This window comes from Marmota monax, unplaced genomic scaffold (genome assembly GCF_021218885.2).
Source record: "Marmota monax isolate L192 unplaced genomic scaffold, Marmota_monax_Labrador192_F-V1.1 WCK01_AAM20220418_F8-fsc00037, whole genome shotgun sequence".
NCBI lineage: Eukaryota > Metazoa > Chordata > Mammalia > Rodentia > Sciuridae > Marmota > Marmota monax.
In genome coordinates, this window is record NW_026693245.1 from 1,742,395 (window position 1) to 1,760,341 (window position 17,947).

Consider the following 17,947-nt stretch of genomic DNA (forward strand, 5'->3'; position numbering starts at 1 on the left):
CCCAGTTAGGGCCCGTGCTAAGGGAGGGCTTTGTCTCCCTTGTTTAATTAGAGAACACTGTTAGGCTGTTTGTGCTGCTGTGTCCTGCACATGTGTGCGCACGAAGGGGACAGAACTGGAGAGCCTGCTGAGCCAAGGTGGCTTCTCCTAGCAAGCGCACGTCAGCTCTTACACAGTGCGTGTTGGAGGGGATGACTGTGTTCCTCCCCGGAACACTTCTAACCACCATATCTCTTGTTCGGTCCTATTTTATAGCTGATTTTTGGCAAACAGTGAAAAAAAAAAAAAGACACATTAAAAACCAAGCTCCCCAGAGACTTCCTTTTAGCAGGTCAGTGTGGCCTCGCTGTTTGGCTCATGATTCTGCGCTCAAAGTGAGCTGGGGTTGGTTGTCTGTGACATTCACTTATTTTATAGTCTTGCTGCGCTTTATTGATTCTTTTTCTACTAAGAAGATGTGAAAACTTTCCCAGTGTTGTTTTATCTTTTCCTATTGAGCTAAAAGAGCGTTTGACAATCAAGTTCTTACCCTGAGGGGTCATCTGGGAACCAAATTAGTGGCTATCTTCTTTCATTGTAACACATGGCTTGAATTCTTGAGGGCTAAATTTCAACTTGAGTCATCCTCTTTTCCTTGGTTTATTTTCCCTTTACCCAATTTCCTTATTTTTTAAAGGATCTGCTGTTTGTTGTCATTGTTAAGGTCTCCATTGTGGTTTGGACTGAGGTATAGTAGAAATGAATGCTTTTGGAGGCAGCAAGGATGTGTGTGTGCACAAGGTATGTGTTCTTGTGTGTGCACATGTGCGTGCAAGTGTGTGGCTGGTGAGGAGGGGTTTCTGGGCACAGGTGAACCAGCTTGCCTAGATGAAGCCAGTCCAGGGATTAGATCTTCTTGAGCTGTGGTTTCCCCTCACAGAACAACAGCGAGGCCCTGGGAGACAGGCCTTCTCCTGCAGCTCTCCTCCAGTGTGTGGGTGCAGGCCTGTGCCCTCACCCCAGGGTGCTTTTTAAGAAACAGTTTCCAGGGTAGGGGTATAGCTCAGTGGCAGAGTGCTTGCCTCGAATGTGTGAGGCACTGGGTTCTATCTTTAGCACCACATTAACAAACAAACAAACAAACAAAAAGTAAAGGCATGCTGTCCATCTGCAACTACCAAGAAAAAAAAATTAAATAAAAAGCAATTTTCAGCTTCAAGATGCATCATTATTTTTTTTCTTTTTGTGCCATTTACTGAATTTTACTTTAAAAATAAAATACAACAAGATATTAAAATAGAAATAAAAACACTTTTACGCCTCAAAGGCAGCCTGGTTTGCAGTTTAACTTGTGCTTTGAGGTCTAGGTTCAATAGTCTGCGTGCAGGGTTGTGGATAAGACCACATTTCGTTACCGCAGGAGTGGTCTCTCCTGAGGGCTTGCTCACAATCTCCATCAGTGTGGGCGATATAACCTGTGTGAGTGAGGGGACTGAGGCTGGGGACCCTAAAGAGTTCACAGCCTTTGAAAGTCCATTTGCATCCTCATCTGCTGAAGATGTAAGCCTGTGGCTGGTCCACTTGTGGTTTAAAATGTTCTAGAAATGTAGCCATCTATGGAGCTTAGAGGAGTGGGGTTCCAGAGGCAGCTAGTTCTTCCTCATGCCTATGCCCACCTCTCCATTTTGTCTTGTCTTTTAATTAGACCTATAGGAAAAACTCAGTGTTTTCCTGCCTGGAATGATAGAACATACTCTCCCTGGCCTTGAGGTGGCTCTGCCAATCAAAGTCCAACTGGAAGTTGGCCGTTGGCATCAGGCCCAGAGTGCCATTCCTGATATCTAGAATTAGATATTGGCCAACACTTTGTCCTGTCTCAGGGTTGGCCACAGAACAGCAGGCAGTTGCGGGTCCCCATGCACTGGAATTGAGGGGCCGTGGTTCTCCCCTTCCGTGCTAGTATCTAAAAGGATGTCCCTGGACAGTCCACAAGCTCTTATTTTTTCTCTTGATATCAGGGATTGAACCCAGGGAAGCTTAACCACTGAGCTACATCCCCAGCCCATTTAATTTTTTTTTTTTTTTTTGAGACAAGGTCTTGCTAAGTTGCTGAGGCTGGCTTGGATCCTCCTGCCTCAGCCTCCTGAGTTGCTGGGATTATACGTATTTGCCACCACACCCAGATTGTATGGTTTCCTGATCATTTCAGCATTAAATAAGATATAAAGGTGGGTGATATTTTCCAGCAATGGCTACTGGACATGGTATTCCAGATATTAAAGGGCTGTCTGTGCAGGAGGCTGCTCACACATCCAGGGAAGCTGTGCTTGTGCACAGAGGTCTGTGCTCATAAATGTGACCAGGTCAGCTCTAGTGGGCAGTGCAGCTCCATTATGTTGATAAAGGACACTTGATCTTGGCCTTTAGAAAAATGGCCCTCCTAAAATGATATAGTTACTGTTTACTGCTCAGCATATTTTATATTTTGAGCTTTTAAAACAAATTACTAGCTTCTTTGTGTCATGTGTTCATTTAGATCTTAAGTATAGTGACCATGTAATTTATCATCCAAACCTAAGTAGGTCAGGATGCTGTGTAAACTGGGCTATTATGGCCTCTCTGATCTTGAGTAAACTGCTTGTTCTAATCTGCAAGGTTTCTTATGACTTGTCCAGCTAGTCCAACTATGTTCTGGTTTTGTTTACTGTGTGGAGCAGCCAGAGAGAAGGGCTCCCTTCCTAGCAGGGAGTTTGGGAAGGGAGGGGATGGTCTTCAGTATCGTGGGGCTGGAGGGCCCATTACGGGAACTTGTTGACTTGGACACTGGAGTAGACCTTGGAACAGACAGTTGAGTGACCCAGGTATTTGGTGTCATAGCCTGAATTGTGTCTTCCCCAAATTCACGTGTTGAAGTCCCAGCTCAAAATACACCTCAGAATGTGACTATATATGTGGAGATGGGACTGTTAGAGAGGTTGAATGAGGTTGTTTTGCGTCCTCATCAAGACCAAGACACTTGGGATGAATCCACTCAGAGGAAAGACCCTGGAAGGACACAGTGAGAAGTCAGCCATCTGCATGCTGAAAGAGAGGCCCCAGAAAAAAACAAATTGCTGGCCCTTAGATCTTGGACTTCCAGCCTCCAGGACTGTGAGAAAATAAATGTTAAGCCATCCAGTCTGTAGTATTCTGTTATTAGCAAACTCAGACCCTTGGCCCAGGAGATGTAAAAAGCCTTAGACCTGGTTTTAAAAGTGAATGCAGTGATCCCAGACAGAACGTGTGAGAGTCTGGGCAGTGTGGAATCTTACTGGTGAGTCCGGGGACTTGGTCAGGAATGGTCGATAACAGTAGGTCTATCTGACAGGGCTGTGATCTTGGACACTGGGTTATTTGGTGTTTTAGTCAGCATTTTTTTTTTTTTTTTGGTCATGGTAACCAAAAGACCTGACAAGAAAAATATAGAGAAAGAAAAGTTTATTTTTGGCTCATGGTTTCAGCTGTTCAGTCCACAGTCAGCCAATTTCACAGCTCTGGGCCTAATATAAGACAAAGCATCATGGCAGAAGGGCATGGTGGAGAAAAGCAGCTCAAGACATGGAAACCAGGAAGCAGAGAGTTCTTTGCTCACCAGGGACAAAATATAAACCCTAAAGTCACACTCCCTGTGACCTATTTCCTCCAGCCACACCTGCCTACAGTTACCACCCAGTTAACCCATCAGTGGATTAATCTCCTGATTAGGCTATACTTCTCAAAATCATTTCACCTCTGCAAATTCTTGCATTGTCTCACACATGAGTTTTTTGGGGATACCTCATATCTAAACCCTAACAGGATATGACCAAGATTCACTTACCTGGAAACGGGTTGGCTGGATCTGGGTAAGCAGATATACAACTGGTGAGGAGGGGAATGAGAGGGAGCAGGGGAGGGATGGGCTGGAGAACCAGGCTGAACAGTTGAGCACAAACAAGCAGGTGCCATGTGCATATGTTAGGGCCAAAGTCCTGTCATTTGCATCCTTGGTTCTTTTGGAGTGAGGGAGGAATCTTCTGTGGCTGTGGCAAAGCCATCAGTCTCAGAACTGAGGAGTGACTGAATTCCTTTTGTGGGACTCCAGATGAGGACACGTACATTGGAGTAGGCTCTTGAACAGACTGTGAACATGAACAGCTGATGGGTACAATTGATTGGAGATTGGAAAGGCAGGAACCAAGTTCAAAATTGCTTTTTCAAAACTGCCTCTAGAACATTCTGGTACTTTAATATTGATTGATGAAAGCATGATGCCAAGGGATTTCACAAATGGTTGTAAATAGAGTAGTGAACTTGGAGTCAGGAAGACTCAAGTTTATATCCTGGTTATCACTTATAGGCTTCATGATTTTAAACAAAGTGTTCATCCTCCTCTATTTATGGACATATAACTTCCACATACCTAAGTCCATCATATTGTTTAGTGAGATAGTATTCAATGCCACAGGCCCTCATTATACATCAACTTATTTCTTTCTTGGGCAGGCCTGTAAAGGTTCACTCAGTTCATTAGTGTGTGCCTTGCTCCTCTGCTACCTGTCCCCAAGGGCTATTCTTAGAAGACTCTTTTGGCATCTGTCATTATTCTTTACATCCAGTTGCAGTGAACTTTATGTTTATGTCCCTTGGAATTTATATGTTGAAATCTAATCTCCAGTGTGATGGTATTAGGAGGCAGAGCCTTTGAAAAGTGATCAGGTCATGAGGGTGTAGTCCTCATGTAGTGAGAAAAGAGGCCTGTGGGGGAGATCACACCCTGTGCCATGTGAGGACACAATGAGGAAGTGCTGTCCATGAACCAGAAAGCAAATCCTCACCAGACACTAAACTTGCTGGGACCTTTATTTTAGACTTCTCAGCCTCCAGCACTGGAGAAATAAATTTCTGTTGTTTATAAGCCACTTGGTCTGTGGTATTTTGTTATGGCAACCCAAATGGACTGAAACACCAGTAAAGGTATTTATTTATTTCTGCAGGAAGAGGCTCCTAGTTTGATATTTGAGTCAGTTATATGGCAGTCCTCTAGAACTAGGGTCTATGGACTCATAAAATGTTTGAGTGAGAAATGCCCACAGGGGGCTTTGTAGTCTAGTGGTCCATAAACCTGGCGGTTAACATGTGGGTTCTGCACCTCTTGGCTGAGAGTTCTGACCTACAAGGTCCAAAGTGGGGCCTAGAAATCTGTATTTTTAAGAAGTGCCTCAAGTAATTCTGAGGGTGATTCATTGAACTCTGATAATTCTTGCGGGTGCCTCAGTTTATACATGAAAATTCTGAGGTGGAGGATAGAGTGCTGTTTCAGCCATCTGGCCTCTGTGCACAGCTGTAATTTGGGCCCCAAACCCTTCTGCTCCTATGGGAGGGACACACAGAATATCTCCTTGTCATTGAATGAAAACCCCAAAAAACTGACTCAACTGTCGTCCCCGCCTCCCACCTTTCTGCATTTCTTTCTTCTCTCTTCTTTGCACCTCTTAATCACCTTTCCCCTTTACCATCCTGCTCTTTGTTGAATGTGTGCCTTTGACTGATATTCTTTGTTCCCTCTTAACTCCTTCCTACGACTAAATCTGGCGGTTGGTGTTAACTTACTGGGTTGCGGAGGGTTGCAGCGGGTGACTCACCTGTCCCTTGTTGGTGTCTCCTTGACTGTCATGACCCTGCTGCAGGTCAGTATTTGTGGGCAGGTATTCAGCTTTTCCCTGGGATGCGCCTGACTTGACTTACCCGTGGCTTTTCTTACAATCCCAGTGCTGAGTATTAGACGGTGCCCGATGGTGCTCTTCCTGCCCTTAGATGGGCTCGGCTCCAGCCTTGCCCTTGGCTTCTCCCCTTCACGGGCTCAAGCCTGCACACAGCGCAAATCCCCTCTGCGCCTCCCCCGCTGTCTTGTCTCTTTCTCCACTGTGCTTGCTGACCTGGGCACATTCCCTGAATTCACTGGATTAGCCAGACCTGTTTCTGCTGGAAGGAGCCCTCCCTCCTCTGCAGCAGCAGATGTACTGGCGGCTCTCCCCAAGTTTTCTGGTCAGTAATCCTGGGAGATTCTTCATCTCCCTGCAGAGAGAAGCCTGCTTCTCCGCCCTCCCCCCAATTCTTCTTTCATGCTTCTCATTCACTTTTGTAGTCATTATGACTAAGGAGGTGCTTCTCTAGGCCAAAAGATTTCTGGGTTTCATTTGATATCTGATTTGTAATAATTTTTAAAAAATTCTTTCTTTATCTTGCTCAATTTTACCATTAACTTCTTTTCAAATTATTTTAAAATGTTATATTTTGTTGATTTTTTTTATTAGGGCATTATACATTGTATTTGGGTTCATTTTGACAAAATAATACATGCAAGGAATTTGATTTCAATCCACGTTCTTCCCCTTCCTTTTCTCTTCCCTTCTCCCTCCCCCTAATCTTTTGTTGATTTTGAAGAAAGATATCCCCTCTTGCCGACACAAGTGCATATTTTAAGCAGCTCTGAAAATGAGATGTGCATTTCAATTCAGAAGGTCATAATTTATTTGGCAGCACTTTTTTTTCCTTTATGGTACATAAGTCATCTTCAGTCATTAATTTTGCAGGATTTATGTAAAAAGATTCAGGATATTTCTGATATTAAGGTAGATGTTTACCAGTATTCCTAACTTTTGACAGTTATCTTCCAGTAGATCATTTCAACTCTCATATCTGGGGAATCATTACATCTTATGAGACCCTTCTTTCTTTTATGATTAGAGACACCATAATATTAGATAAAGCTGGCATACGTTAAGGACTCTATGTCGGCTCAGTCTACAGCTAGAGTTCAGTAAAGGAAAGCAAAATCTCACTTTTAAATTTCTATATTGAGAGTTACAAAGCAAGCAATGCAGATTAATATCCATATCAGAACTATGCAGGGCCCAATGCTCATATCCAGAGACCTTCTTTCTCTGAAGCCATTGTCACCGTTCATTTCATAGTATAGAGAGGGCTGCGCGTTACCCAGAATGAATGTTAAGTGTTTTACACATGGGAGAACTGAGTATTGTCCTTTGCATTTATTGTCTGAGAAATTTATTCTTTTGCTGTGTGTGTGTGTGTGTATGTGTGTGTGTATAACTGAGGGGGATGGGGACTAACATTATTAGTTCTTTCTTTGTCTGAAAAGAAAAAGAAACATGTACCATGGAGTCATGGGATTTGGCCTTGCAAAACTCATCATGGAGTAGGAAATGTAGACTTTTCCTTGTCAAATGGATACACAGCTAGTCAGAAACATCACTTACAGGTAGCCATGGAGTGGAATTCTATAGAAGGCTGTCCTGGAATTTTGACCTTCCTTTTTCATGGAGTAAATCATCCACATAGCCCAGGGCCTGTCCCCACACCCTGACCAGCATGGCCACTTGCTTTGCTGTGACTTCCTCCATTGCCCAGTCTAAACAGTCACCACCAGAGCCCTTGTGTATGGAATGCTTGAAAGTCAATATAGGACCAAGGAAGAGCAGTGACCTTGGCAGGTTCCTGAGTGATTCATGCACAGAGACCTAAGGCTGTGTGTTACCCAAGAGCAATCTAGTTCCTGGCCTCACTTTCTGTGTTGAGCATCCTCACGGAACGCCTGCCCTGACTCTGCAGTAGCGCAGGAACAGTGAATGCTGACTAGCTTCGATATTAGAGTCTGTGATTTGGTAGGAAGAATCTCTTCTTAAAATTGTTCATTTTTGAAATAATATAACCATTATACAGGCCCCTTTGTTGACTTTCCAGGCTTTGAATCTTTCTCTGGATCTTCATCTGTTTTCCTTTATCTCCGAGTATGGGGATGGGGTATCATTCTTAGCTTGACCCAGATATAATGGACATCAGTTTCATAACTATCCCAGCAATGAAAAGTGAGAGAAGGCAGATGATTGCTTGAAAAGAAGATTAAAAGCCAAAATAATGTTACTGAATCTGGAAATGGAATAGAAGAAAGTAGAAGAAAAAAACCAAATGGACAAATTAATCCAAAATGAAAATGAATCAGAAATGATACTGTCCAAGCATGGCTAGAAATCATCTGTGGGTTGAGATAATCACATCTGGGTGATAGGGCATGTTTTGAAAGCAGTCACCACATTGGGATGGAGAAATAGGCCACATCTTGCTAAAATAAAGAGTTCACAGTAATTTACAGATCTGTGCTTTTCCAGTGACAGCTAAACCACACAGGGTGTCTTTGTAAGATAAATGAGGTAGTATTATACACAGACAACTTTATGTTTTTACATAGCATATAATTGTTATTTGTAATGTTTGCTTAGCACAATATATATGTATAAACATACATATATACATATTATGATCATCATATATAATATTAGCTTGTCTTGGTTTTCCAAATGTGAAACATACATTGTCAGATAAAAGTAATATTTTACATCAGCTAAAGAAAAATGTAACTTTTTTTTTCTTTTTGGTACTGGGGATTGAACCTGGGGACACTTTACCACTGAGTCACATCTCCAGACCTTTTTATTTTTTATTTTGAGACAGGGTCTTGCTAATTTGCTTAGAGCCTTATTGAGTCACTGAGGCTGGCCTTGAACTCATGATCCTCCTGCTTCAGTCTCCTGAGTCACTAGGATTATAAGCATGGGCCACCACACCCAACAAGAACATGTAGCTCTTTTGGTAAACAATTGATATTTTAATTTAAAAATGTGTACTTATTTATTTTTTCAGTTGATGATAAGAAGCTTGACAATTAATAGAAAGATGTTTCAGAGAGCTGGAGACTTAAGCTGGTGGAAATGGCTTCTGAATTTCCTTTATTCTGGGACCCATTGATGTGTGATCATGGATCCCTAGGCTAATTTGGATAAAGATGAGTGTCAGTGATTTTTTGTGTGTGTGTGAATTTTAATAACCATTATTTTAAGCAAAAGAAAAGCCTTTGTTGATCACTGTGCTGGGGACCTTATTGAGGGCAGGGCTGGCTGTGTTGGGAGAGTGACCTATACAGCTGCATGGAGTGGGGACTTCAGAGGGCCCACACTGGGGTTCATGCACTGGTTGCATCTTACAGTTCTTAATACTTTCATCTTCGAATCTGTTTTGTAAGTGAAGCTCAGTGGGCTGATGGAGCTGTTCAGGGGGCTTGTGGACTTATGCAGTCCTACCTGTCCAGGTTGGGTTATGGCTACCTGCTCCTTGTCACATGGTGCCCAGTCCCTCCCTCTCAATCTCACTCTGTGTGACTGTCCAGGGCAATGGCTGATTGCAGCAGTGGGGAAGACTTGTGTCCCACTGTGGCTGTCTGCTCCTCATTGGGACATCTGAGCATGAGGGCCTGTGTTCTTCACAGCTGCAAAACAGATGGTGAGCATCCTTGTCGTGGCTGGCAGTGATGTGGGTGCATTCAGGGTGATTGGGCGGGGGCTTCTCATCCATCTTGGATTCACATTCCAGAAGTGGCCTGCAGCTAAGGAGGAATATGTTTGGGAGCTACTATTTGTCTGGGTTAGGGCAAGAGTAGGCTGGGAAGGGAATATTGACTTCTGTAGCCCTGATGAGGTCTCTGCATTTTCACTTTGCCCTGAGTCTTGAAAATTTATGAAACCCCCTGTGTGAGGATAGTGCACATCCACAGACCCTTCCCTTTAAGGTCTGCTCTCACGACCTCTTGGACACCCTCTGTTTTGACCATAGACCCTCTTGCGATAACTGTTTTGTAGCACCCAAGAACTTCCTGACAGCCTGTGTGCCGCAGAATTCACCCGGGCCAGGTGTTTACCACATGCTTCTGTGAGTTCCGAAAATGGGTAGATGGGCAAGGTCACCCTGGGCCTTTGGCTCAGGACATGCCCCATGATATTTTGGGTCTAATGGTATTTAGTTCCTCTACAGGGAACTATCACATACCTCAAAGTAGTTCTCAGCAGTAGCCAAGCCAATTAACACTTTTAGACATTTAGACCTCAGGATTACAGCAGGTCTCAGCAGAGTGCTTACAAAAATCTGTTCTTATGGAGTAAGCTGCATGGTCTGTATTCATGAAGTGCTGATTAATGAATCTAGGTTACTCTGCTAATGGGGCATGACAGATTCCAGTGCTGATCAGTATCTTTGATCAGTGGTGAGAATGAGGACTGATGACATGCAGATATGCCATGTGTGGGTGTCCTGGAGCTGGACAAGAGAGCAGAGATATGATCAATGCCACCATTAAGGTCTGTCAGTTTGAATGACAGGCTGTGTCACAAAGAACAAATTTGATAGGACATGCTTAGATTCAAAACTGCATGTGAAGAATGGAATCCTTGGGGGTTTTAACTGTCTGTAAATTGAATATAAGCCAGCACGATGATGAAACTGTTTTAAAAAGTCTGTCTTGAAATGAGTTGGAAATGTGTGTGTACAAAAAAATCCTACATGTGAATGTTAATAGCAGCTTTATTCCTAATTGCCCCAAATTGGAAGCAACCAAGATGTTCTTCAACAGGTGAATGGCTAAATTTTAATAACGTACAGTGGAATATTATTCAGTGATCAATAGAAATGTGCCCTTGAGCCACACATGCAGAGGGATCATCAATGCATCCTGCTAAGTGACAGAAGTCACTGGGAAAAAGCTGCACACTGTGTGATACCAACTATGTGACGTTCAGGAAAAGGCCAAACTGTGGAGACAATACCAAGACCAGTGGTTGTCAGAGGCTTAAGACAGGAGGAATGATAGATGGAGCACAGGGGATTTCAGGGCAGTGAAACTATTTTATATAACTCTATAATGGTAGATACATGGCATTATGCATTAGTCAAAATCCATAGAATATATGTCACCCAAAGAGAAGACTAATGTAAACTAAGAACTTAGTTAGGAATCCCATATCAGCAGTGGTTCATCAGATGTTAGAAACGTACCATATAGTAATGCAAGATATTAATAGAGGACACAGTATGTAGGGGAGAAGGTACGTATGGGGTCTCTGTACTATCTATTTAATTTTTTTACTGCTCTAAGATAAAATCTAATAATTAAATGTGAAGAAAGCTGTGAACTGATGACACCCAGCCAAGCTTTTTCATGTGATAGTGGCAGACGTGGCAGAAGCCTGCACTCATTGGGAGGCATTTGACAGAGAGGTGAGAAGAGATCTCTGGGCCAGGCTGCCTGCCTCACTACCCGGTCCTGCCTGTTCCTTGTCTTGCAGCTGGGGCAGGATTCCAAACCTCTCCTTGCTCATCTGTACATCGGGGATATTGGCAGTGCCTTCCTGGTGGCTTGTTTCAGGGGTAAAATGAGGAATACATATGTAAGTGCCAGTGCCCACAGCAATAGAGCTGTTTGATTCACCTGGTGCTTGGTTCTGTAGGCCAGGTCAAGTGCCTGCAGGGGCAGAGGGCCAAAGATTTGGGGTGGACTTCCTAAGTCTGAGACTCAAGTCTCATTTGCTTTGTATACGCGGCTCCCCCATTGGACCTCAGGTCTCTTTGCCACCTGGCCAAATCCAACGTCTTCAGGAAGTCAGAGTTTGGAGGCCTCCTCGCTGGAGAGCTTCCTCTGACCTTGTGCAGTTGCCAGCTCTCCCCTGCTCTCGCGGCTTTCTGAACAGTCTGTGGTTCAGGGTGGTACTTTGCCTGTGTGTTTTCTGGGGCAGGCTAGGATTCAGCCGTCGGTGTATTCCCAGTGTTTGACACTCTTGTCAATGGAGAGAAAGTGGTGACAGTAAAATACCACAGGAAACTGGATGCAGCAAGGCCTGTTGGTCTTCCTGGCTGAGCAGTGTTGAAGGAGAGCTGGGCGACTGCACCTCAGGGGTTCGCAGATCAGATGAAAGCACCTGAGCTCCATCCAGATGGGTGATTCTGTGGCAGCAATAGCGTTTCTCTGGATGGTGAGAGAGAGCCCCCATGTCCAGCTAACAGGGATTTTTTTTTAAGTGTTCCATGTGACAGTTTTCATATAAAGATTAATTCAAACCAATTCATTTAGTTACTTAATAAAAAATAAATTTATTTTTATTAAAAAATAATTTTTTATTTCATATAGTTCCAAATTCAAAACCCACATATTTTCTTTGAGCTCAATTTTAACTGACAAAACATTACTTTGTTTATAAATCTGGCAAATTTTATCAAGCATTTTCAAGAGAATTTTAGGTGAATGATTGGTTTCAATACAAAGTAAGTAGTGCCCCTTTGGACATTTCAGACTGCATTTGTAGATTTTATATTTTCTTTTTTTTAATATTTATTTTTTAGTTGTAGTTGGACACAATAACTTTATTTTATTTATTTATACGTGGTGCTGAGGATTGAACCCAGGGCCTCACATGTGCTAGATAAGTGCTCTACTGCTGAGCCACAGCCCCAGCCCAGATTTTATATTTTCTATGTCCCTTTATAAGTACTTCATTATCAAAGATTACTAAGGTTGTCCCTAAAAGGGCTTAGGAATCACTAGCCAAGATGGAACAGATTGAGGGTAAGGCTAATGCTACTGTGTATTGAAACCATGAATTTTCAGATTCTTAGTTCTTAATAGCACTAATTTTAAAAAAGGAATGAAGAAACTGCCTAGTTTCCTTTGGAGGGTACTAGGAGATGCCTCATTGTCTTGAGGGGGAAAACTTGGTAAATAAAAGGAGTCAAGGCTTGATCCTGTCTTTCTTATGAGCTTTGTCTTCGAGGCTAACCACACATCACCGAGGGGTGAGACCTGATATCTGGAGCAGGAATGAAGGACCATCACTCCCAAGTAGCCCCCAAGGAGTTAAATGCTAGGCAGTGACCTTTGTTGGCTGCTCATGTCATCAAAAACAGACCCCAGACACCCCAGTAGTAATACATACCTCCTGATGTACACATACACCACCACCTGTTAGGGGGTTTTACAGGAAAAAGCAAGGAACCTAAATCTAATCCAGCCTCCATATCCAACCTCCAATTTTCAGGCTATACAAAAATACAGGAAAATATCAAACTAAGCCACAAGCATAAAATGAACAGTTCCTAGAATCTGGAAGACTTTTAATTGGTCGAATGAGTGTTTCTTCCACAAAAAATTCCAAGAATTAAAAAAGAGAAGATGCAGCAGGTCTAGAGAAAACAATAAACAAAATACCCATGGACCGATTTCAGTGTGTGACTTTTCAGATGCTGTTTCATTCTGTGTGTATGTGTGTATATACATGAGTGTGCAAAGATGAATGAGAAGATATGGACAGTGAGGATATTTGATGACGTTAAGAGTGAAACTATTTTTCAGGTCTGTTGTTCCCTCTGTTAAAAAGACTTTTTTGGGGAGGATAAATGGCAATATTTGCAGATTAAATTATATGCTATTTGGGAGTTACTTCAAATAATCTAGCTGGGGAGGGAGGGAGGGAGGAGCTTAGTGGGTGGGAAACTAGAGAAAACAAGATTGACCATGAATGGAGAATTGTTGAAATTGGGTTCATTATACTCTGGCCTTCTTTTTGTGTATGTTTGAAATTTACCCCAAATTTTTAAAAAACAGCTTCAATTGTAACAACTCAAGCCTTCCCTAATATTAGGTAGCTCCCCTAATACATGTAAGAAGACGCAAAGGATTTGACTTTACTTTGTGTACAACCAGAGATATGAAAAAGTGTGCTCTATATGTGTATAAATTGTAATGCATTCTGTTGTCATATATAACAAATCAAAATTTAAGAATAAATAAATAAATTTTAAAAATATATTTTTAAAAATGTATTTAACTCATAAGTGTTTCTAAGATTGTAATTACAAATCACAGGTCTGAATTACTCCACTATGTACTTTTAAAGTAGAACCATGAGACAAATCATCTCAAACAGTATTTGAAATTAAAATGCCAAATACAGATTTTTCTAAACACAATTCTTTTTTTTAAATATTAAATTGTATTTTTTTAAGAGAGAGAGGGAGAGAGAGGGAGAGAGAGAGAGAGAGAGAGAGAGAGAGAGAGAGAGAGAGAGAGAGAGAGAGAATATTTATTTCTCAGTTTTTTTCGGCGGACACAACATCTTTGTTTGTATGTGGTGCTGAGGGTCGAACCGGGCCGCACGCATGCCAGGCGAGCGCGCTACCGCTTGAGCCACATCCCCAGCCCCACACAATTCTTTATCTCAAGATTTGTATCTCAAAACATTTTTAACTTAATATTTGGGGCTGAAGGTGCTCACCTACCAAGTAAACAGCCAAGGAGCCTACAGTTTGGGCATCATTTTCCCAAGCAATTGTTGGTGTTGCCTTACCAGCAATGGTGGACTCTTAATGACCAGTAAGACCCTTGGCAGAGAGGCCAGCTGGGCCCTTGCCCAGGACACAGAGGGGACATCCATGGTGTTTTTTTGAGTTGCTATGTCAATGACCTCCCAATGAGGTCTAAGCTAGGTCTACAGGTTGAAATCCTGTCATTACCTAATTTTTTATTCCTGGAAATTTGGAACTTCCATTAAGAGAATAACTAATTGCTTTCACTTCTTCAGTTGATTTTGTGTTTCTTTCCTTCTTTCTTTCTTTTTTTTTAAAAAGACACTTAAATGGCTTTCTGGCTGGCTTAAAAGACCTTTAAACTTAAGGGAACTTTTGTCTCTTCTAGGGCTTTACCTGACTCTACAAAGGGGGCCATTCTAGTGACATTAATACTTGCAGGTTTCTTTGAATGTGGTGTGAGCCCATCTGTGACTTGCAGCTCCTCAGTGGGTCACAGTCAGCAGTTAATCAGAGAGAGAGAGAACTGAGTGGAAGATATCAAAAGGCATTATAAGTTGTGAAGATGAATACTGTTTTTCTGAGACTTTGGTTTCATTTGTTTTTTGATGTGAATAAATATCTTGCTGTGGATCACTGTCAATGATTTAAAAATTGCCACTTTAGTATATGATGTGGAAGAGCTGGGACAGCCGAGCATATGGATAACAGCAAGAGTTAATCATAAACTGCTGGTAAAGAGATAGGCCCCCAAAGAAACAGAGCCCAAAACACACCCTGGGCTTAAACCAACCTAAAAGTTGAAATCAGTCAATCAAGCAAGCAACTATGCGGTGGCCCCTTAGTGGAAGGATACTTTTTTGTTGCTGAAGACGCAGAGGTTGGCATGGTGGATTGTTTTTTGGTGTCCGTTCCTTCCCTCCATGCTCCTTATTCACCATTTATTGCCTTTTGGTAGCTCAGTGTTTGGTCTACTGTAGGTAATACATCCATATTTATCAGGTATAAATACTAGTAGTCAAGACACCTGTTTCAGAGAATTGGGGAGGAGAATTTTTGTTTTAACAAGCTTTCCATGTAGCTAACCTGGTGGCAGTTGCAGACCATTATTTAGGAAGCATAGACCTAGTCCATCTGCTCATTCCCTGGCCCAGGTCACACATGCTGTTAGCATTTGAACCATGCTAAAAATTGGGTCGCTCCTCTTCTGGTGGAGGGCTTTACCTACAACTCCTGGCATCTCTTACCAAGTTCTCTAAAAACATTCCATGGCGTTCTAGGAGGTGGCATGGATTCCATACTCCTTTCTACACCACCACATTCTCCCAAATGACTCATCATTTTATTTTCTTGCTCTATAGCTTTGGCTTTCTTTCTGTGGCCAGTAGCAGAAAGACCAAACATGGAGCAGCATATCATTCAGAACCCACCAGCATCTGTTGCCCTCCTGTCCCTTCTGTCTCTTCTCTCTCTTCCAATCTCCCAACTCTCTCCTTCTGCTTTTACCTCCTGCTGGGGCCACCCCAGGCTACCCAGGAAGCCACAGACAACTAACCTTCACCAACTCTGGTCTTCTGTTCATGTGTATCCACCAGGTGGAGCAGCCTCTATTTTTCTCTGAATAACATCCACCCTCCCAAACCAAGTTCAAGTGCCACTTTTATAAAATCCTCCTTGATTTGGAGTTAATCACTCCTTCCTTGGTGCATCTTGCTCTTTGTCCCTATTCTGCTATAGCCCCTAAGACTGCTGTAGACTTGTTTATCTTCACCCATGTTTGATGGGAGAGTAAGCTCATAGAAGGCAGTTGTTACTGGAGTACCCAAAGGTTCCTTGGTTGAAGGCTTGATCCCTAGTGCAGCCATGTTCAAAGGTGGGGTTTGAGAGAGTGATTGGATCCTGAGGGCTCTGACCTCATCAGTGGATTAACCTTTTGAGGAATTAAAAATGTGAATGGACTCAAGGTGGAGGTGGAACAAAGTTGAGGGGGCAGGTCCCTGGGGACATATCCTTGAGGGCTGTATCTTGTCCCTGTCCCCTTCCTGGATGCCATGAGGGGACAGCTATCCTCCACCATACACTTCTGCCATGATGTTCTCTCATCTCAGGCCCAAAGCTATGGAGCTGGCTAATCATGGACTGAGACCTCTGAAACAATAAGCCCAAACAAACTTCTCCTCCTTTACGTTGTTTTTCTCAGCTATTTTGTTCCAGCGACAAAAAGCGACACATCATGCATGTGTCCTTCACTTCACTGTACACCCTTGTCACCATTATTAGACATTTGTAGAATTGATTTTTGTATGAGTTCTGATGACACCAGTGTTAATATTAACGGGCAGCATGGCCATTTAACTTGTGTGGAGTAGGAGCTTCAGCCTCCAGTCTCAGATGAAGGCTCGAGGCTGCTTGTGACTTCACCGTCATTCCTTTTCTTCTTAAGCCCAGCCAAAGACAGTCCTGCCAGGTTTGCAACCTATTCATGGTAAACAATATTTAGTTTGTTTTTCTTTGGAGACAAGGTGGACAAGGAGGCTGGCATCTTGAAGAGGAAGTATTAGCAAATCTGATCCTCAGTGCCATTTATAAGAGATGGGAGAAGGGGAACTCAGGGCATAGACGAAAAACCTCAGAGAACTGTGAGACAAGGGTGTCCAGCCATCCTGTCTGTGGAACATCCTGCCTCTCGGGCTCTTCAGCCAGCACAAGAGTGCTTCAGGTCACTACCAAACGTACCTGCTGAGGGAGAAGCTTGTCACTGAGGGTCTTGCTGGCTCATTCCCAGGAGAGCAAATCTCCTGCCTGAAATAGAAGTGAGCGGAGAAAGCCCAGCGCAGGATGCATGTGGATCAAGGGTGTTTATTTTGCTGGCTTTGGTATTAAATAATTTTTGTGCAGTTACATCGGGGTGGTTTTTGAAAAGCAAAATCATTATTGAATGCATTTTTTTATGTTGTTTCATGGTTTTGGACAGGCAGAAAACCTAATTCTGTTAAAAATGAGATGAAAATCCTCACATTGAAATAATGATGCTTCTCTGTTACAGGTTCCTTGCATTGACTCCATGGAGAGTATATCATCTGATTTCGGTCATGATCCTTGGGCGTGTTATTATGCAAATAATAAAGGATATGGTTTTGTCTAGAACAAGAGGTAAGAACACTCAAGATTTAATTTTTATGGCATTTAATTCTCTCAACTCTGAATGTCTGATTCTTATGAGGGCACACTAACCAATTATTCCTTTGAATATTCCTTTGAACAGGAAAAGCAATAGATTGTATAGGTATTGATTTTGCTATTTTCAATATAGTAATTTATTTAACTGATTCATAGCTTCAACTACTGCCTTTCTATTGGCTCTAAGTGCCATTTCAAATACCACTTTGATATGTAAGTAGGCTGCAGTGAGAATAGCAGTTAAATATTTATTACATCCTACTTGATGAAACTGGTCCACTGGAAAATGGACACGTTTATATAAAATTTTTTTCTGCCTCAATGAAGAAAAACAATTGAGGATTTAAAAGCAAATGATAGAGAGAAAATTTTAAATGAGTAAACGATCATGAAAAATGAATAAATTTCAAACATTAATTTTAAAAGTGAGAACTTACAGTATTTTAAATTTTGCTTAAATTTTTGAGTAGGTTAACTATATTATAAATCAAGCTATCCATAGTTGGAGAATGCTGTACCATGAGTGTTTGAGCTAGTTTTTTGTAAGTGGGCAAAAATCCCTCCT

General features: G+C 42.3%; 1 protein-coding gene across 1 annotated transcript in view; it reads left to right on the forward strand.

Annotated features, from left to right (window-relative positions):
- Retreg1 (reticulophagy regulator 1) overlaps nt 1-17,947 on the forward strand; it is a 140,887-nt gene that overhangs the window by 23,214 nt on the left and 99,726 nt on the right. Inside the window, exon 2 of the mRNA XM_046456393.2 lies at nt 17,249-17,355. Coding sequence (XP_046312349.1) covers nt 17,249-17,355 — 107 coding nt within the window. The remainder of the gene's footprint in view (nt 1-17,248; nt 17,356-17,947) is intronic.